The 22,781-nt window shown below is 38.7% G+C and overlaps 1 protein-coding gene across 1 annotated transcript in view; it reads right to left on the reverse strand.

Moving 5' to 3' along the window:
• btk.L (Bruton tyrosine kinase L homeolog) overlaps positions 1 to 22,781 on the reverse strand; it is a 60,065-nt gene that overhangs the window by 25,387 nt on the left and 11,897 nt on the right. The window contains exons 3-7 of the mRNA XM_018229638.2: positions 17,546 to 17,644; positions 15,998 to 16,060; positions 4,447 to 4,528; positions 2,234 to 2,362; positions 875 to 942 (exon numbers count right to left, since the gene is read on the reverse strand). Of these exons, the coding sequence (XP_018085127.1) occupies positions 875 to 942; positions 2,234 to 2,362; positions 4,447 to 4,528; positions 15,998 to 16,060; positions 17,546 to 17,644 (441 nt within the window). The remainder of the gene's footprint in view (positions 1 to 874; positions 943 to 2,233; positions 2,363 to 4,446; positions 4,529 to 15,997; positions 16,061 to 17,545; positions 17,645 to 22,781) is intronic.

The following is a 22,781-nucleotide window of genomic DNA, read 5'->3' on the forward strand; positions in this document are numbered from 1 at the left end:
CACAATTTGACACAAACTGCCAGCTTGAGATGAGTGCTTTTCATCTTCCCTTTGATCAATTGTGGCAGTATTTGAGCAAAGGGTTGAACATTATCAATGCTTTTCTTTTAAAATTGTTTTAAAGTTTAAATAATATTCAGGTACTGGATCATATTATCCAGAATCCTTGAGACCTGGGGTTTTCCGTATAAGGGGTCTTTCCGTAATTTTGATCTCTGTATAATTTAAAGTCTACTTTAAATTAATTCAAACATTTAGGGGGTTATTTATTAAAGTCCGTATGTTAAAAACTCAAAAATCTAGTTTTTTTACTATAAAATAAAATTTTTAGTTGAAAAAAAAAACCTCAAATTTTTCGAGATTTATTATACCCCGAGGATGCAAAAAGTCAAAATCCGAAAATCTGCCATCTCAGACCTGAGAATCATACAATTCGGGTTTCCGCTTGATTTTATTGAGTTTTTCCTGATCTGAATTAATCAAGCTTCTTTAGGTCAAATCGTGGATTCTAGTTTGGTTGGACTTTTTTTAAAATAAAATATCAGAAAAATTCGGATTTTGATAAATAACCCCCTTAATAAACCAAATAGGATTGTTTTGCCTTTAATAAGGATGAATTATATCTTAGTTGGGATCAAGTACATGGTACTGTTTTATTATTACAGAGAAAAAGAGAATCAATTATAAAAATCTGAATTAGATAGAGGCTATGGGAGACTGCCTTCCCATAATTCGAAGCTTTCTGGATGGTGGATTTTCAGATAACAGATCCCATACCTGTATAACTAAGTAAGAAATAATAACACAGTCACAATAACCTTAGCTGAAGATTGGATATACTATACATGCTTGTTAGTATCTGTAGTCAACTTACCTGACTTTCTTGAGGTGGAGGAGGGAGTGGCTTCCTGGACCTTCGCTGGGATCGTTCTGCTCTTATATCTGAAATATATGTAGGAGAAAAAAACATTTCCTAAAGGACAAGAAGTCCAATAAGTGTCTGGATAATATGCATCTTTGGATTTATCTTTGCACTGGTTAAGCAGATATTATACACATTACACAGTGCTTGTCACTGATGTGGGCAATGCCCAGCATGGAGCATGCACTCTACTCTATGACACTGGATTCAGTATTTCATGCAAGCCACTTTTGCCCTCATTGATAGTGAGTAGATTACAAGAGAGGCCAATGCGCCTATCACTGACATCCCACAAATGTGCAATAGGAGGAATAGAGAATAAACAATTTCCCATAAATGTCGTATTTAAAGATACAATTCTTATTTTTTGGCTCATTTGCTTATTCTCTGTTCTCTGTAATGTTATGTAATAATAATATTCTCCTCTAGCGCGGGTTTCTAATCTCCTCCAAATCTTTCCCCAGTGTCGATTCACATGTTAGCCACTGGGGAAGCATTTGAAGGAAATTAATTGTGTGAGACTAATCTCCTAATTTGTCGCCCTAAAAAGTAATACACAGGTGGTGTGGCCTAATACTTAGTGGTATGGACAGTGAGGCTTGACAGTATGAAAATATTTATTCTAAGATTTTTCTTCCTTTATGTCACTTAAGTCTGTACGGAGACATTTGTAAAACAAATATAGGTGTTCTCCTATGGTATATATATATATATATATATATATAACGATAATACAGATGATACCCGCACACCTTCACAATGTATCGTTTTCCGGGTGCTTGGCCAAAATAATATGTAGATAATTCGGAAGAGGACCGGCACTCCGTTTCCAAAACACAATAAAACACAATAAATTATTGTGTTTTGGACAAAACACAATAATTTATTGTGTTTTGGAAACGGAGTGCTGGTCCTCTTCATAATTTTATATATATATATATATATATATATATATATATATATGTATATATATACATACATACACACACACTGTATATATACAGTGTCAGACTAGCCCACCAGGATACCAGGAAAACTCCCGGTGGGCCCAGGTGTCAGTGGGCCCTCTTGTTGCTAAACACTTGGCCTATTTCATAGCCATTCCCTATTTCTATGAGAACAAAGAGGTTAAATAGATAGAATAATAGATTATAGTATATTAAGAAAAGAGACTAGGAGAATAGAGATTGAGTGAAGAGAGGAAGAAAATTGTACTGAGGGTGGGCCCTTGTCTAAGGTTTTTTGGTGGGCCCTTGGTGTCCCAGTCCGACACTGTATATGTATATATATATAAATAAATAATATACTGACATCCATTGGCGTTCCCCAGTGGCTGGCATCCCATTGCATTTTTGGCTGTCTGGGCACAGCAAAGATATTGCCCGTCCTGGTAAAAGCGAGGGTGATATTTCTGAGCCACATCACTATTAAATCGAATAACTAGAAGAAAAACAGATCAAATAATATCAATAGATGTTAAACCATTACTATTTTTAATTTATTCCCTTCAAAATGAAGAAGCAACCTATGTTACATAAGTCTCATGTGAGAATGTAAATAAGCAGATAGAGGATTGCATTCTGAAACTGAAAATCAAAGAGGAAAGATGCATATTTTGGGACTTACCTGTATAAATAGTACACCAAGAGCAGAAAACAAGGCATTTCTATGATTTATGGTAAGGTAATTAGGAACTTGGACAGTGGGGATGTGATCTACTTCAGCTGCCAGCTTTTTTGATACAGTACTGCGTAAACCTTTGCTTTCTAAACTGCTATCTGTGCATGGATAGAGAACTGGCTAAAAAATTGTGTACAGAGAGAGAGAGTAACTGTTAATGGTTAATAGTACATTGATTGTACACATTGGAAGTAGCCCCACTTCAACTGTCAGCTGTACAGATGTTTTTACAGTTATTGATGTGGAATTAACTTATTAAAGAAGTGCGTTAGCTATTTTGTCTGTAAATGTTATGAAGAATGGTTGGCCAAGTTGTTGGGAATGTTTACACTGAAGCAGAATTGCTTAAGGGGCCCAAAATTGAACTACTAGATTAACATTACCCTTTAGGAGACAGGTAAGAATTCCCCTCTTCTCCTCTCAGATTACTCCTAGATTACCTTTTAGGAGACATATTAGGCTGGTTGCCCAACCTGGAATACCAACGTGGAATACCCAGAGATATATAACAAACAAGGGAAAGTTGTGCTCACCACTAATTTCAAAAACATTAAGCGGGGGTGCAATGAGGTTGTGACCACAAAATTCACATAGACAAATAGGAGCAATCCTCTGCACTCACCAACATTGAAAGATTTTGTGCTTTAACAACCTCAATCCAGAGATCACAGTAACTTGTTTGAGATGTAAATCAGCGGAAGGGTCTCTAATTCACATTCTGGTCCTGTCCAGAACTGTAAGTCTACTGGTCCGCTATCCGCTACCATATTTTTTTTAAAGGATTTTATTTTTGCATTTTAAACATAAAAGAAAAACAATAAAAATTAATCCGCTACCATATTACCAAACTCCTGGGATTCAAGCTCACCCTTGACCCTAGCTGTATCTACTGGGTATGGACCCACCATCTCAATTGACACGACAGGGCCAAAAAATACTACATAAAATACTATTCCAGGCCCGCAGAATAAGAGCCCAGCAATGTAAATTGAGCCCCCCCCCAATACACTGGGAACAATCTGTACAGAATATGTGTAATGTTGAACAACTAATAGCTAGGCATAACAGTACCTCTGAACAATTTATGAAACTGTGGATTTTGGAAAATGTATAACTAGAACTATAAGATGATGTATGAGAACTGTAAGTTAATGTTGGATGTAACACCAGACCCTGTTATCCAATCTGCTGATGTGACATGATTTGTTATTTCTCTGTGTGTGACCTTGTATGCTAATAAACTTACCTGAGTAAAAAAAGTGAGTGAGTGGTAAATTTTACTTTCAGTTTCTCTTCTCTCCATCCACTTTACTTCAACTTTTTTTCTCCCCCAATTCTCAGTTTATCTGCTGATCCCTAACACCATTTTTGTCTCTACCCACCACCCATGTGTCTCCCTTGTTTCTTATTTTAACAAAAGCATTCCCTATTTCTTATAAGGTTCCCTTTATTGTTTGTTACCCTCTACTCCCCCCTCCTTTAATGGTATCAGTCTTGCTACAACACCATTCCAACCATTTTCCTGTTTACCCTTCTTTCAAACTTTTGTTTTACTCTTGTCTATATGCTGCATTACCATAACTGGGCAACCAACAGTGAGAAGGAAAGGAGAAGCAAAAAGAAATAAGGGAACATGCAAATGGTGATGAGTACAAATAAGGCTGAAGGAATAAAGAAAGAACTGGAAGAAGATAGTGTGCTGCATTGCTAACCCAGTACAGATGTGAGGCTTCAGATGCTTATTCGGTAATGAGTAGGGAATGGAATATGAAGAATTATTGGAAAAATACATTTACACCATGAGCTAAGCCCAGTACAAAGAAAGATGAGAGAGTGAAGCTCACCATGCTTCAACTGGTGAATCCAGCGTTTCCGCAGTTCTTCTGTAGGAGCAAAGACGTAGAGGGGCCCATCATCGTACATTATCTAGGATAGAACAACTGCCATTAAAGTGAATAAAATATTGCAAGGATCCCCCCAAATGCTGCACTAAATTACCTTGTTGGTGGGAAATACAAAGTTGAATGATGAAATTAATTGATGAATTTTATGATATCTTTATAAACTGTGCTTACTGTTGTCATTAGTTTTAATCGGAGTCACATGACTCACTGAAACTTATGTATTATAATAAATAAAGTACCCCTTCAGTCTCATACTTTTATTTGGTCATGGAACTACTGACTCTATGACTTATAATATCCTTATTTTTTACAATAAGGGGTACATTATTCACAATATATTACTACATCAGTTATACAGTAATATAATATAGTAATATTCTGAGCGGACTCAAGTGACTGTGCAGGGGAATTGTCAGAGAGTGGTTAGGGGTGTGATTGTGGGGGTAGGAGTATGCAAGTACTGGAGCACTAAGGGATACAGAATTGCCCATCTTAGGAATCATGCACAAAGAACTTGCTCCTCTGTATATGGTATAAACTAAACTCTGTGCCTTGTGCAAAATTAAAAAGTCTTAAAAGCCTTAGTTTTAATTGGGCACCCTTAAGAGTCATTCCTACTCCCTCTCAAACTGAACCACTTAGTACCCCTAAAAGCAGCTGTTTCCTTTGTAAAAGCCTTTGTAAAGCCTAGTAATACAGTAAGGTTGGTGGGCAACATCTCGCATTTCTTCAGGTACTATACTGAGGGGCAAATTCATCAAGGTTTGAATATCGAGGGTTAATTAACCCTCAATATTCGACTGGGAATGAAAATCCTTCAACTTCGAATATGGAAGTCGAAGGATTTTGCGCAAATACTGCAATCGAACGATTGAAGGAATATCCTTCGACCAAAAAAAAATTAGCCAAGCCTATGGGGACCTTCCCCATAGGCTAACATTGGGTTCGGTAGCTTTTAGGTGGCGAACTAGGGGGTCGAAGTTTTTTCTTAAAGAGACAGTACTTTGACTATCGAATGGTCGAATAGTCGAACGATTTTTAGTTCGAATCATTCGATTCGAAGTCGAAGGTCGAAGTAGCCCATTCGATGGTCGAAGTAGCCAAAAAAAAAACTAATGAAGTTAATGAATTGGCCCCTGAGTGTGTGGGGGAAAAGCCATGTCCAGTCCATATCAGATTCAACTACACATGTCCTGTTAGATGATTACCAAGAAGAGGACTTTGAAGTGGCACAAGATAGCACCTGCTAATCTCCTGCACTGCTCTGCATTAGAACACGATGTATATAGAAGGATATAATTGCATATAGGAGGACCTAAGCAGTGATGTTTAGTTTCATTCTCCTTTAAAAATCCACAGCCATTGTCAGATATTAATACAGCTGAAAGATATACTGTATGTATGTATATATATATATATATATATATATATATATATATATATATATATATATATATATATATATATATATATATATATATATATATATATATATATATATATATATATATAGTGAATAGAGTACCCCCTCTTGTAAATTATAAGGATATTATAAGTTACCGAGGAGTTTTTATACAGGTCATGGAACTCCAAGGTAACTTCTAATATCCTCATATTTTGCAACAGGGGGTACTTTATTTATTATACTACACAAATTTCAGTGAGTCATTTGACAGAAATGACATCAGAACTCACCGTTTATAAGTATATAATTTACAGGATATTCATGCCATTTATGTATTATATATATATATATATATATATATATATATATATATATATATATATATATATATATATATATATATATATATAGTGAAAAAGGATTGCGGCACTCACAGGGTTTTAGTGAAAAAACACTAGGAGCAAAAACAAACAAACATGTTTTGTTTGTGCTCCTGACGAAGATCCCTGTGGGGGATTGAAACGTTGAGGCTTAATAATAAAACATTTTTTGTTTTTTCACTAAAACCCTGTGAGTGCTGCAATCCTTTTTCACTGCTTATTTCCCATGCTGGCACCCAGGTATTAATTTTGTCTACGGAGTGCACCATTCCTTTGGTTATATATATATATATATATATATATATATATATATATATATATATATATATATATATATACACATATATTATATATATACATATATATGGTACATGCATTCTAAGGGATGTCCATATGCACCACTGCATTCATAAATGGGTGCAATTTTTTCTGAAAGCATCAGTGTTGCATTAGTGGGCATAAATTACAGGGACAAGCTACACAGTGCCCAATCAGCAATATAAATGGCAAACACCAGAGGGGGGTAGAGGGTAATTATTAACTGCAATATATGTAATATAAGTAATATGAGAATACTTCCCTTCAGGGCTGATTTGGCAGCATTGAAAGTAGTTATTCAAAGCAAAATGAAAATTCAAGACAGTACAGAGCTGATGACTCAACTATTGCTCTTTAATTACTTATCCGTGTGCTTGGCTTATTGCCAGGCTGAATATCTCATGGCACATATAGTCAACAGTAGTAAACTGTAGGGATGGGCGAATTTGCCGCCGGCGAAATGTCGCAGAAGCCCATTAAAGTCTATGGGCATCAAAAAAATTTTGTCGCGTGGCGAAATGGTTTTGACCCGCGTCTTGCACACCGCCATACAAGTCTTTTGGCATAATTTTTTCGGCGAAACGAGGCAAAAAAATCCGCCTATCCCTAAACTGTAGCCAATGGATCCACAGCAGCACAATTCTGGCTCTTGGCAAACTATCTATATACAGTAATATGAAAAAGTTTGGGAACCCCTCTTAATTGTTTGGAGTTTTGTTTATCATTGGCTGAGCTTTCCAAGAAGCAACTTCCTTTTAATATATAACATGCCTAATTGAAACAGTAGTATTTCAGCAGTGACATAAAATTTATTGGATTAACAGAAAATATGCAATATGCATCATTACAAAATTAGTGCCTAAATGTAGGCACCCCAACAGAGATATTATATCAATACTTAGTTGAGCCTCCTTTTGTAACTGTAACAGCCTCTAGACGCCTCCTATAGACTTTGATGAGTGTCTGGATTCTGGATGGCGGTATTTTTGACCATTCGTCCATACAAAATCTATCCAGTTCAGTTAAATTTGATGGCTGCCGAGCATGGACAGCCTGCTTCAAATAATCCCATAGAATTTCAATGATATTCAAGTCGGGTAACTGTGACAGCCATTTCAGAATATTGTACTTGTCCCTCTGCATAAATGACTTTGTAGTTTTCGAAGTGTGTTTAGGGTCATTATCTTGTGACTGTTGCTTGAACATTATCCTGAAGAATTTGTTGATACTGGGTTGAATTCATCCGACCCTCGACTTTAACAAGGGCTTCAGTTCTTGAACTAGCCACACAGCCCCATAGCATAATGGAACCTCCACCAATTTTGACAGTAGGTAGCAGGTGTTTTTCTTGGAATGCGGTGTTCTTCTTCCGCTATGCAAAGGGATTTTTTTTATGACCAAATAACTAAATTTTTGGCTCATCAGTCCAACAAACTTTATTCCAAAATGACTGTGGCTTGTCTAAATGAGCTTTTGAGTTGAGTAGCAGGTCAGTAGAGGAGCGTAGTAAGCAGTTGGGTGAGTATATAGACATGAGTTCAGAGATGTAGGGTGGGGCAGAGTTGTGAAGTGTTTTGAATGTCAGGGTCATTAATTTGAATATATTTCTGAAAGGTAGCGGAAGCCAGTGCAGGGATTGACAGAATGGCGTGGCAGAGGGGGATTGGAGGGGAAGGTCAATTAAAAGAGAGTTACAGTAGTCTAGACGTGATATGACGAGAGAGTGAATAAGAATTTTGGCAGCATCTTGGGTGATAAATCATCGGATTTTGGATATGTTCCTTAGGTGGAAGTGACACGATTTAATAAGTGACTGGATATGAGGAGTGAGTGACAGGGCAGAATCTAGGATAACCCCAAGGCACCGGGCCTGGGGAGAGGGGGTGATAGTTGAATTGTTAGCTATGATGGATACTTTCGGGATGTTACTGGTGTTAGTTGGAGGAAAGAGAACCATTTCAGTTTTAGAGAGGTTTAATTTAAGGTAGCATTGCGACATCCAGGTAAAGATAGCGGACAGGCAGGAGGAGACGCGAGTTAGGAGTTCTGGGCTGAGATCAGGAGAGGAGAGATAGATCTGTGTATCGTCAGCATAGAGGTGGTAGTGGAAGCCGTACGAGTTGATTAATTTGACGAGGGAGGAAGTATAGAGGGAGAATAGTAATGGTCCCAGGACAGAGCCTTGAGGAACCCCAACAGCAAGAGGTAGGGGAGAAGATGCTACTCCGTTGAGACACTGAAGGAACGATTGGTGATGTAAGAAGAGGCCAAGTGAATGGAGGGACTGGAGGATCAGAGGGTGATCTACAGTGTCAAATGCAGCTGAGAGATCAAGCAGTATTAGTAGTGAGAAATGATTGTTGACTTTAGTGGTTAAAAGGTCATTAGTTATTCGAGTCAGGGCAGTTTCAGTGGAGTGTTGTGGCTTAAAACCAGATTGTAGGGGGTCCAGCAGGTTATTGTCAGAGAGGAATGAGGTTAGTCGGTTGTAGACTAGGCGCTCAAGTAGTTTAGAGATGAAAGGTAGCAGAGAGGTCGGAGGTTGTCAAGATTGGAGGGATCAAGAGAGGGTTTTTTCAGAATGGGGGTGACAAGAGCATGTTTTAGTTAAGAAGGAAACAGTCCAGTTGAGAGCAAAAAATTAAATAGGTGATTTAAAGCTTTGATTGTCCAGACATTGTGCAGATGGTCCTGGTGGTCAATATATGACAGCAATGCAGAGTGAAACAGGAGAAAAGAGCCTAATGCAGTGAGCCTCAAATGAGGAGAATGTTAGGGAGGGAACAGGTAGAAGAACTTTAAAAGTACAGTGGGGAAAGAAAAGCAAACCTACCCCACCTCCAGGTCTGTTACCAAGCCTGGGAGTATGAGTAAGGTGTAGGCCCCCACAGGACAGGGCAGCAGTTGAGGCAATGTCGGTAGGAGAAAGGCAGGTTTCAGTAAGTGCGAGTAGGTTAAAGGAATTTGCAATGAAGTAGTCGTATATAGCGGTGAGTTTGTTGCAAACAGATCTGGCATTCCAGAGAACACTAGATTAACTGGGTTTTTGGAGTAAGAGTAAGATAGGAGTAAGAGTTCTGTACTGTTGGAATTTGTACCGAAGAGAAGGAGCTCGTGGCCATGATATAACTGGGGTGGGGTGGGGTAAGGGCCAGGGTTTGGGGAAATGTCCCCAGCTGCCAGTAATAGAAAGGAAAGATAGACTAAGTGAGAGTGGGATTTGTAAATTCTTAGTTGGTATGAAAAAGAGGAGTTTTGTTGAATAGCTAAACAGAGTACTTTATAAACTTCATGTGTGGAGAGGGAAGGAGAGGAGAGTAGAGAGGCTGAGATTTGTATAGAACTGGGATTTGATGGGGGAGGTAGAGAAAAATGTTTATGAAGCATGAGAGTGAAAGGAGGAGAAATGCAGGATAAAGCATGTTTGGAGTAAGAAGTTACAAACTGGCAGGTACAAACAAATCTGTGTTCTTCTTGTCCCAGTTCAAGACTTAACATGCTAATCCAACCAATTCGGTGTTGCCAGTAATCAACATTGAGCAGTTACATGCATTCAAATTAACGAAATTACAAGGGTACCCAGATTTTTGCACCTACAGTCAGGGCCGGGCCATGCTGGCCGGGCGCCCCAGGCAACCCAGCCAGCCGTGACGCCCCCTCCGCCGCAAATATAGGAATCGTGCACATGCGTACTGACCGCACACATAGGAAGCGCACGCGCACTGACCGCACGCATAGGAAGTGCATGCACACTGACCGCACGCATAGGAAGTGCACGCGAATGCGTACTGACCAGCTGCGTCGACCTCTCTAGGTACGCTCTCGCTCTCCCCTCATGTACGCTCTCATGCGCACAAACAGTGCATGGACTGAGCGGCACTCACTCAGCCAGACTAGGGGTAGGTAGCAGTGAAAGGTACATGCCTGGCACCCCTCAAGCTTTGCGCCCTAGGCACGTGCCTACTCTGCCTACCCCTAGTTCCGGCCCTGCCTACATTTTATCACATTTGATTTAATTACATACGACTGAATACTGCTTCACTAAAAATCTTTGTTCAGAAAACACCCCAGTTCTCAGATGTTCCTGGGAAATGAAAGACATATTACTGTTTTGTTGAATGTGGAGTAAATTATTATGCAGGCTGAGAGGTGTTCCCAAACTTTTTCATATGACTGTATCTTGCACCTTATCTGACTGATATAATAGTCAACAGGTCTGGACTGGGATTCAGAATAGGCCCTAACATTCCAAGTACACAGAGGCACAAACCGCCCTCCCATAGCCCAATAAATACTGACTGTCTGTGGCAAATTACAATAGCCCCTCCACAGAATCCACAGATTGCAGGTGCGGGCCTGATCCAGTTAAGTGATTCAAAATCAGTTGATCCCATAGATCCCAGTGGAGTTTTCATTAATAAAACTACAAGATAGCTTTCCCACTATGACCTGAATCTGGCTTTCACCTATTTTTTAGGTAAAATTAAGTATCAACTACTGATAGCTAAGCTGGTAAAACAACCAACCATAGGGCTTTGGGTTTAAGGTGCACCATGTTAAGTGCTTCCACCCCAAACACTCCCACTTGCTTTCGCCCCCCCCCCCCTTCATCCATTCTGGGGACTTAGCACGCAGGAGATTTAAGCAGCAGCATCTCCTACCTGCCCAATTCTAAAAGCTTTGTAAAAAATGTATAAGTGGCTGGGAGGTATTCCGCCCCTTAATTTGTCCTCATTAGCCTCAAGCCTTTGCGTCATTTCCACAAATACAGGATTGGAAAACAGTCCTGCCTGCATTCAAAAGGGCAGAATTAATGATGGGTAGGCTGGTTACATAGTTACATTGTTAAATTGGGTTGAAAAAAGACAAAGTCCATCAAGTTCAACCCCTCCAAATGAAAACCCAGCATCCATACACACACCCCTCCCTACTTTCACATAAATTATATATACCCATATCTATACTAACTATAGAGCTTAGTATCACAATAGCCTCTGATATTATGTCTGTCCAAAAAATCATCAAAGCCATTTTTAAAGGCATTAACTGAATCAGCCATCACAACATCACCCGGCAGTGCATCCCACAACCTCACTGTCCTGACTGTGAAGAACCCCCTACGTTGCTTCAAATTAAATTAATTTTCTTCTAGTCTAAAGGGGTGGCCTCTGGTATAGTGATCCACTTTATGGGTAAAAAGGTCCCCTGCTATTTGTCTATAATGTCCTCTAATGTACTTGTAAAGTGTAATTATATCCCCTCGCAAGCGCCTTTTTTCCAGAGAAAACAACCCCAACCTTGACAGTCTACCCTTATAATTTAAGTCTTCCACCCCTCTAACCAATTTAATTGCAGGTCTCTGCACTCTCTCCAGCTCATTTATATCCCTCTTAAGGACTGGAGTCCAAAACTGCACTGCAAACTCCAGATGAGGCTTCACCAGGGACCTATAAAGAGGCATAATTATGTTTTCATCCCTTGAGTTAATGCCCTTTTTTATGCAAGACAGAACTTTATTTGCTTTAGTAGCCACAGAATGACACTGCCCAGAATTAGACAACTTGTTCTCTGTTGTACTGGGTGTGCCCTTGGGGTAATGACACTCCCACCAATGAGCCCTGTTCTTATTTGCACCTGACTAAGCTAGGCTGTGCACTTTGAATTGGATTTTGAATCCATGCATGGAGAGCAGACTGCAGGAATTATTGCCCCAGTCACAGCAGGCAAGTGCATTTTTGGCACTAAGTTGTGCATTTGTGTAGCCATAGTGCTCTAGCTTCTGGGTCTAATGAGGCCTAATGTTATCTGTGGTGCTACAAGGCACTGTATTAGTTCATGCTGCTTTTATCAAGATCATTAAGCTACCCAACCAGTTAATCATATCTGCTCTTATTTGTATGGTGACATTTCGTGCTGTACTGCTCTGTGCATTTTTATCAGCTGTATTTACATTTTTATGTGGCATAACAGGAAGCTAAGGTACATTATAAAGCATTTCACTAAGCAGTCACAATGACTGCTTAGTGAAATGCTTTATAACGTACCTTAGTTTGCAAAACTCCTTAGCCTGGCTTTGGACCATAATTCCTATCTCAGTTTATGGGTTTTATATACGTTGCAAAATGAAAACCCACATTTTAAGGAACAACTAAAGTCACATCAGAAAATCCCCCTGAATGAAACCAAAAATATTTACCAGATGCTATGAAACTAAGTAAGATCTCAAGAGGTCCGTTAGGCATACAATATATGCAACAAAGGTTTTCACTATGGTACAGAACATTCAGAATTTGATAAATGATATCAGAATGTATAGTAAATGCTCCCCTATAAGCTTAGAGGGGAAGTTGACCTTGACATAAAGCTTCAGTTTTGCTACTGTTCTTATTTTTATTACCGGCAATTATTATTGACTTATAATACACAAAAGCCATGAATATCTTGTAAATGATATCCTTATAAACGATGAGTTCTGATGTCATCAGTTATAAACAGTGAGTTCTGATGTCATTTCTGTCACATGACTCACTGAAACTTGTGTATTATAATAAATAAAGTACCCCCAGTTGCAAAATATGAGGATATTATTAGAAGTTACCTCGGAGTTCCATGACCTGTATGGCCTAGTGTTTTTATATGGTCATGAAACTCCTCGGTAACTTATAATATCCTTATATTTTACAAGAGGGGGTACTTTATTCACTATATCTACTACACAGTGGTGTAAATACAGTGTGCCAGGTTCCCTGCCAAAAAATGTTCAGAGGCGCCAGAAAACAGGTGGCATATAAAAAATATAAGACAGTTTGTGTTCCACTGGTTGTATACTCTAAAACAAATCAGGGGCAGTATGGCCTCACAAATTAGAACAAAGTTAATGTCATTGAGTAACAATTCGCTCTTTATACTGTTAGCTGGAAGAAAGCAATCCAAATAATATGGCTTTAAGAGAAACTCTCAATGACACCTTGTTTAACAGACTGTGAAAAGTGATTAAAAATACCCTCCCTGTCCACATTAAGTTTTTTCACTTCTGTTTCTCTCTGAGCATTTGCACAAAACCCAAATGAATCCTTTAATGTATGTTTGCAGGTGCAGAGGGACTGCCTAAGCATGCATACTTCACCATGACATTTAATATTTACCAGTCACTTCCAAAAATGCTAACACATACAGCTCGCTTTAATTTGAATTACTATAAGAGACTATAAATTGCACTTATAATTTTGGAGAAAAGAAACTTAACAGATGTCTGCACTTTTTTTGCCTGGGCCCCACAAAAGTGAAAGTACAAGGCACATCAGGTGAAGGGATAAAATAAAGGATTTGCAAAGCCTACTGTACTATCTATCTCCATTATTCAGCTGGGTATAGATTTACAGGGAACTCAACAAAAATGTGCAGATTTTATTGTGAGGATCAAGCATATATACAGTCATATGAAAAAGTTTGTGAACCCCTCTCAGCCTGCATAATAATTGATTCCACTTTCAACAAAAAAGATAACAGTGGTATGTCTTTCATTTCCCAGGAACTGGGAGTGTTTTCTGAACAAAGATTTTTAGTGAAGCAGTATTCAGTTGTATGAAATGAAATCAAATTTCAAAAACTGGCTGTGCAAACATTTGGGTACCCTTGTAATTTTGCTAATTTGAATGCATGTAACTGCTCAATACTGATAACTGGCAACACCAAATTGGTTTGATTAGCTTGTTAAGCCTTGAACTTCATAGGCAGGTGTGTCCAATCATGAGATCATGTATTTAAAGTGGCCAATTGCAAGTTGTGCTTTTGTTTGATTCTCCGCTGAAGAGTGACAGCATGGGATCCTCAAAGTAACTCTCATATGATCTGAAAACAAAGATTGTTCAGTATCATGGTTTAGGGGAAGGCTACAAAAGCTATTTCAGAGGTTTAAACTGTAAGTTTCAACTGTAAGGAATGTCATCAGGAAATGGAAGGCCACAGGCACAGTTGCTGTAAAACCCTGGTCTGTCAGGCCAAGAGAAATAGAGGAGCGGCATATGCAGAAGATTATGAGAATGGTTACAGACAACCTAAAGATCACCTCCAAAGACCTGCAAGAACATCTTGCAGCAGATGGTGTATCTGTACATCATTCTACAATCGTTCTACAATCCACAAAGAACATCTGTATGGCAGAGTGATAAGAAAGAAGCCCTTTCTGCACTCACGTCCACAAACAGAGTCACTTTTTGTATGCAAAAGCTCATTTAGACAAGCCACAGTCATTTTGGAACAAAGTGCTTTGGACTGATGAGACAAAAAAAATGTTGTTATTTGGTCATAACAAAAAGCAGAAGAAGAACACTGCATTCCAAGAAAAACAACTGCTACCTACTGTCAAAGTTGGTGGAGGTTCCATCATGCTTTGGGGGCTGTGTGGCTAGTTCAGGGACCGTGGCCCTTGTTAAAGTCGAGGGTCGGATGAACAATATGAACAAATTCTTCAAGATAATGTTCAAGCATCAGTCTCAAAGCTGAAGTTACGCAGGGGTTGGATATTCCAACAAGACAATGACCCTAAACACACTTCAACATCTACAAAGGCATTTATGAAGAGGGAGAAGTACAATATTCTGGAATGGCCGCCACAGTCCTCCGACTTTAATATCATTGAAAATCTATGGGATGATTTGAAGCAGGCTGTCCATGCTCGGCAGCCATCAAATTTAACTGGAGAGATTTTGTATGGACGAATGGTCAAAAATACCACCATCCAGAATCCAGACACTCATCAAAGGCTATAGGAGGCGTCTAGAGGCTGTTACATTTGCAAAAGAAGGCTCAACTAAGTATTGATGTAATATCTCTGTTGGGGTGCCCAAATTTATGCACCTGTCTAATTTTGTTATGATGCATATTGCATATTTTCTGTTAATCAAATAAACTTTATGTCACTGCTGAAATACTACTGTTTCCATAACGCATGTTATATATTAAAAGGAAGTTGCTACTTTACAAGCTCAGCCAATGATAAACAAAAATCCAAAGAATTAAGAGGGGTTCCAAAACTTTTTCATATGACTGTATATATATATAAAGTTGTAAGGCCATTATTAGTTGAGTCATTTACATAGAACAGCAAATACACTGCATGTTATGGAAATAGCAAAACAATCTTACGATTTGTCCCGCTCAGGTCCGGACTGAGAATCAAAATAGGCCCTGGCATTTCAGGTACACAGAGGCCCGATCAGCCCACAGAGAGGCCCAAACAGTCCCCACCAGCCAACTAAATACTGACTTTCTATGGTACCTTGTAGCAGCCCTTCTGGCATTTGCCAGAACCCACAGATTGCCAGTCCGGGCCTGGTCCCGCTTAGTATATACTGTAACTCCCTTGGGTTCAACACAGGTCTTTTACCTGGAATGGGTATGGAAATCTCTCAATTATAGTCATCTGCTCTGTGTCAAATTCTTCCCTGTTCTGGAAAAAAGAAAGAAAGAAAGAAATGAATGAATGAATACACAAATGATACAGGGAGGTATGATACAGAGGGAGAGTGAAATAATGGTACAGGAAATAATGGGTTATGCGGGATAAAAAGAAGAGCTTGCTTACTTGGAATGAATATACAAAAAAGGAGAGAAAAGTAATGTAGTTAGTAATGTAACAACAAAGTATACTTCATGTATATATGAGTCATACAAAATTGACATTTTTGTACTATATACAAATGACTATATATGAATTCTCCCTACTAGGTTTCTTGATGGGATCCTGACAGATGGACGCTTATGGGACTGTGTGGTATGTATAGATTGAACTAAGCTTTGGTGAACTATGCTGTCACTTTAATTGTAAATATAGTCTTAAAAACATTTTGTCACTTTAAATGTTTTACCCACAATGCTCTAACTATAGGTTGATTCTGGTGCACTGCAAAAAGGGCCTAGCCCGAAACACATTGTGTAATCCACTTCCCCTTATGTCCATTGTGGCTTTGAAAACGGCTAGCGTTTCCCATCCACCACTACTACAATTGATTGATTGGCGCAGCTGTTAGAGTTTTGCACAGGACACCTTTAGATTGTAAGCTCTTGTGAGCAGGACCCTCTATTTCTATTTTTATTCTGTAACTCTTGTTTGTTTAACTATTTTAAAAGTCCTGTTTGATATAAATTAATGTAAAATGCTGCGTAACTTGCTGGTGCTATATAAATAAATGATGATGGCGATAACACTGTCATTGCACTCTACATTTAATTATCATTACTTTTGGCAGTCATCTCTAATATCCCATAGCAACCAATAAAAATGTTGATTTCAAATAGTAAAGTCTCCTAATTGCTGTGGTTACTAGAACTGCATCAGACTTATTACAATGGCAAGCTGGCCACACACTGATCCGATCATTGACCCTTTGTACTGTGGAGCCTATGGAGACCCTGACGGACAAAAGGGGTCATTTACAACCGCAAGTGCAGTGGTATAAGTGCAATTTGAGTGCAATCGACATGTATTTTTACCCATACAATCCCATTCATCACTTGCATCAACATATATAGTTGCTGCTGCTGCTTTTCAAAATTTAGAGCAGTTACACTTACTAACATGGGGGAACCCTGGAACTACTGCAACCTCTACACTAGGTTGTAGTATTATCTCATTGTAGCGAACCCTGAATAGGCTTTAAATTAAAACCCAGTTTAGGTTTAAACTAACTTCTTCCAGGAAGGAGGAGGTGAGAGTATAGACAAGACATGATCTGATTTCCCTTATAATAAAAATAATATATTTACAGTGTTATTTATTTTACTCTTAGAAATAGACCACCCTTTAACAACTCTCTGTTCAGAGTTTACTTATTATACCTGCTTCTTGTCAGCTAAACAGTGGTTGTTTCTATTTTAGTTATAGTTTCCCTTTAAAGGCATAGTGAGGCATTTGATTTCAACCTTTTCAACTTACTGGTATTTGCCTCTCTGGTGGTGGGTTTTCCTCAGGCTCGACACATTCCACACAAATCACTTTCTCTAGGTCCACGAATCCTTTTTTGCTGCCCCGACGCTGGGAAGATAAGAGCAACATTATCCATGGGAACTGTTTCCTACTCACTTTTAACTTGCACTACGGTTTCTCAAATGCTGACCTGTATTTATTACTGAGCCAACATCCTTTGACATTTGTATTTCAGTTCATCTAACGTAAAGAGGATCACTAAACCACCAACTGGTTTGCTAATTTAGCTAAGGGGCTAAACAACCTGATCAAATACAAAATGATTATACACATGAATGGATCACGGGAGAATTGTGGCTCCTTGCCCTGCTTCTCTGACCAGTGGCCAATGAATTTTCACCTTTTTCAGGCCTCAGCTGTCTTAAAGGGGTTGTTTACCTTTGAGTTAACTTTTAGTATTATGTGGAGAGTGATATTCTGAGACAATTTGCAATTGGTTTGCATTCTTTACAATTTGTGGTTTTTCAGTTTAGTTATTTTATTCAGAAGCCCTCCATTTTGCAGTTTGGGCAATCTGGTTGCTAGGGTCCAAATTACCCTAGCAACCATGGGTTAATTTGAATAAGAGACTGGAATATGAATTGAAGGGGACCCGAATAGAACAATAAGTAATAAAAAGGAGCAATAACAATTAATGTAGCCTTACAGTTCATTTGTTTTAAGATGGAGTCAGTGAACCCGATTTGAAAGCTGGAAAGAGTCAGAAGAAGAAGGTAAATAATTTAAAAACTATAAAAAATAAATTATGAAGACAATTTCAAAAGTTGCTTAGAATTGGCCATTCTATAACATACTAAAAGTTAACTTAAAGGTGAACCTCCCCTTTAAGGTCTATTGATCAGAATGTTTATGCTGTGGCTGCTTATACAGAACTGATCAACCAATTAAGATAAATATGATTGTAATAGCATGCTTGCTCACTAGATGGCACATATAATTCAGCCAAATAAGTAGACTGCAAAGGAAGATGGTGGGCCATTACCTCACTCAGCTAAATTTATGCCACATTTACTTCCATTCAGTCTTTCTTATAAGAAACATAGATGCATAGATTAAGTTTATTTAGATAATTGAGATTACAGAAAGGTAAACTGGAGTATGGGCCCTCTTCAGCAATCACAGACCAGGTTTATCACTATTTTGAAGGACTCGCTGGCATTGTGGTTGTTATTCATTTCTGCCATATTGAATATTTTTTCATTTAGGACATTTTCAGTTTAGAGAAGTTTGTTGACAAATTTACCAATACCTAAGCCTCCAAAACATAAAAATGGTGCAAAAAGTATACGAAGGTTTCCAAATATTTTGGCTTGTGATTCTCTGCAGGAAGGTAGAATTTACAGATCCAACATTTTGGTGCTCATTGAGGCACACTACAAATCACTGCTTTATATATACTGTAGGTGTTTCAAGTAACAAAAGGTATTCTGCATACCCATAAACTATATTCAGATAACATTTATTAGCCAAGACATGTGTCACCTGCCACCTCAGATACAGTAACTGTGGACAAGACCAACAAAAGTGTTGGAAAAACTTTGTTCAATCATAACCATCATAGCTGCACATTGAATCTAATATATATTTATTGCAGTATAAAACTAGCACAATCATTATCTATCGATTCCAACCCCCCCCCAAATAAGAGGACTACATGTTATATATATATGGCTTTATATGATATTGTCAAACTAATTGACACAACATATTTTGGGCTCAGACTGGTGCCCTTTCTCAAGTGTGAGAAGTAAAGTTTGAGAAAGGGCACCAGTCTGGGCCTGAAATGTTGTTCAATTAGTCTGAAATAAACTTCACTTTAGCAGTATCCTGCTTGTTGGAGTGCTTTCCTTTCCACTTCCATTAGCAATAAATTCAAGGCAGGTGGTACGTCTTCAAAAGGATTGATGCACTCAGTGTATGGGTTGCTTTGGTAGTGTGCTGGGATATACTTTATTTCGTCTGTATTTGAAACAGTATAGGAAAAACAGATCTACATTTCAACAGGAGCCAGGAGAAGCAAATTGCGAATTGAGCGCTAGTGGGTGCAATACAGCACCCATGAACAAGCAAAGCTCCCTGATCCCTAAAAATGCTGAATACAGGTGTATGAGATGGATTTTTGTGGACAACTGACACTGCAAAAAGGGTTGCAATAGTATCGTATATACCAAATCAAAATATATCCATGGGTTGCTTCTAGAGCAGTAGAAAGAACTGTGTAGCAAAAACAAACCCAACAATCTGAGCTTTTGAGAAAGTATACAGTTTCAGATAAACTGTGAAAGAAATTTCAGGTCCAACTGTTGGGAGGCCCTACTCTAAATCTGTCTAAGTGTCTGAAAACGAGCAGATCCTGAAAAAAGTCCCTCTAGCTCAATGCTTTCAAAACTCTCAAAACTCTCTAAGCCAGAGAAAATCCACAACACACCAGTTGCTTATTAGCTTTGCAGGAGTAACATTCCTTCCTGACACCAAAATTACAAGAAAGCTGGTCCATGGTTCAGTTATAATCATTCCCTGTGTGGCTGCATTCGGCAATGATCCGTTGTATCTAAGATTCCCATGAAAAAAATCTCTAGTTGCACCCTAGCTTTCTTTCTATTTCTGAACCAAAACACCTTTTCTTTATGTTTGGTTTCACTGTGATCGTGACTCAGCAAAGTGATCCTCATCGTGAAGTTCAAATGTGAAATATCTTTCTGTCTAACTACATGTGGTCTTTGTCATGTGCATAATCCTATGGGCATGCATTATGCCTGGATCATTTGCAAATAGCTCTTAAAGGAGAAGGAAAGTCTGTCTGCACTTGGGGGTGCCAAGTGCCAAGTGTTAGGCACCCCCAAGTGATTATATTGACTTACCTGAAACCCCGGGCCGGTGCTCCTATCGGCAGAAAACGGCACCAGCCCGGGGTTATACCAGTGAGCACCACAGAGAGATCTTCTTCCTGTTAACTCTTTCTTCATGCAGATGCGCATGCGCAGTAGAATGCAAAGCCAAACTTTAACTAAAAAGGCAGCTATTTCGTGGCAATTATAGGCCAGTAATCTGTGGTGGGCAAATTATATGAAGGCTTGTTAAGGGATCACATTCAAAATGTTGTCCTAGTGAATGGCATTATGGGCAGCAATCAGCATGGCTTTATGAAGGGTAGGTCATGTCAGAGAAATTTGATTGCTTTTTATGATAAGGTAAGTAAGATGCTGGACAGTGTTTCGGGCAGTAGATGTGATCTATTTGGATTTTACCAAAGCGTTTGATACTGTGCCCCACAAACAACTGCTTTCTAAACTAAGATCTGTTGGGCTTAACGAAGTCATTTGCACATGGATAGGAAACTGGCTACAGGATCGGGTACAGAGGGTGGTTGTTAATGGTACATTCTCTACTTGGAGTAAGGTTCTTAGTGGGGTCCCCCAGGGCTCAGTATTGGGTCCACTTTTATTTAACTTGTTCATTAATGACTTAGGGGAGGGTGTTGTAAGTAATGTATCAGTGTTTGCAGATGACACAAAAGTATCCAGCCCAATTAATACCATCCAGGATGTGGGATCCTTGCAACATGATCTTGACAAACTGGCAATCTGAGCAGCTAAGTGGCAAATGAGATTCAATGTTGATAAATGTAAAGTCATGCACCTGGGATGTAAAAATATCCAAGCCACTTATATCCTTAATGGGACTGCACTAGGCAAATCCATTATGGAAAAGGACCTTGGAGTCCTTGTAGATGATAAACTTGGCTTTAGCAAGCAATACCAGTCAGCAGCGTCAAGGACAAATAAGGTCTTGAGCTGTATTAAAATGGGCATAGAGTCACGGGAGGAGGGGGTCATTCTTCCACTGTATAGAGCACTTGGAAGGCCCCATCTAGAATATGCCGTACAGTTTTGGTCTCCATCACTCAAACAGGATATTATTGTATTAGAGAGGGTACAGAGAAGGGCAACTAAGCTGGTAAAAGGTATGGAACATCTTAGCTATGAGGAAAGACTGGCCAAATTGGGGATGTTCACACTGGAGAAGAGGCGCTTAAGGGGAGATATGATAACTATGTATAAATATATAAGAGGATCATATAATAATCTCTCTAATGCTTTATTTACCAGTAGGTCTTTCCAGCTGACACAAGGTCACCCATTCCGATTAGAAGAAAAGAGGTTCTGCCTAAATATTCGGAAGGGGTTTTTTACAGTGAGAGCTGTGAAGATGTGGAATTCTCTACCTGAATCAGTTGTACAGGCTGATACATTAGATAGCTTTAAGAAGGGGTTGGATGGCTTTTTAGCAAGTGAGGGAATACAGGGTTATGGAAGATAGCTCATAGCTCAAGTTGATCCAGGGACTAGTCCGATTGGCATTTTGGAGTCAGGAAGGAATTTTTCCCCCTCTGAGGCAAATTGGAGAGGCTTCAGATGTTTTTTTTTTGCCTTTCTCTGGATCAACTAGCAGTTAGGCAGATTAAAAAAAAACTAAAAGGTTGAACTTGATGGACGTGTATCTTTTTTCAATCTTACTTACTATGCATACTGTGTTCAACCTTACTTATCATCATCATCATCATCATTTATTTATATAGCGCTGTCAAGATACGCAGTGCTTACTTACTATGTATTCTACTGCGCATGCCTAACATTTGGCACCCCCAAGTGCAAACAGTTTTTTGTTCTCTTTTAAAGGGGTTGTTCACCTTTACATTACCATTTAAGTATGATGTAAAGAGTGATATTCTGAGAAAATTTGCAAATTGTGTTTTTTTTTAAAATTATTTTTGATTATGATTTGAATAAGACATCAATAGGAATAGAAGAGGGCCTGGATAGAAAGACGAGTATTAAAACATAGATATAACAGCACATTTGTAGCCTTACAGGGCATTTTAGGTGGGGGTTAGTGACCCCCATTAAAAATAACTCAAAAACTTAAAAGAAAAAAAGAGGACCAATTGAAAAGTTGCTTAGAATTAGCCATTCTACAACATATTAAAAATCAACGTAAAGATAAACCACCCCTTTAAATGTGAACTAAAGCTTAACTAGTCCATAAGCATAACAGATTTGTGTCTTTGAAGGTATTCCCAGTAGACCAGCCCAGTAGCATAAGCTTCTATATAGATGACAGATATAACCTCATTTTCTGTTTTGATGATTCGTGACAGTTGCAGAAATTGCTGAATAGAGGAAAC

This window comes from Xenopus laevis, chromosome 8L, assembly GCF_017654675.1.
Source record: "Xenopus laevis strain J_2021 chromosome 8L, Xenopus_laevis_v10.1, whole genome shotgun sequence".
Lineage (NCBI taxonomy): Eukaryota > Metazoa > Chordata > Amphibia > Anura > Pipidae > Xenopus > Xenopus laevis.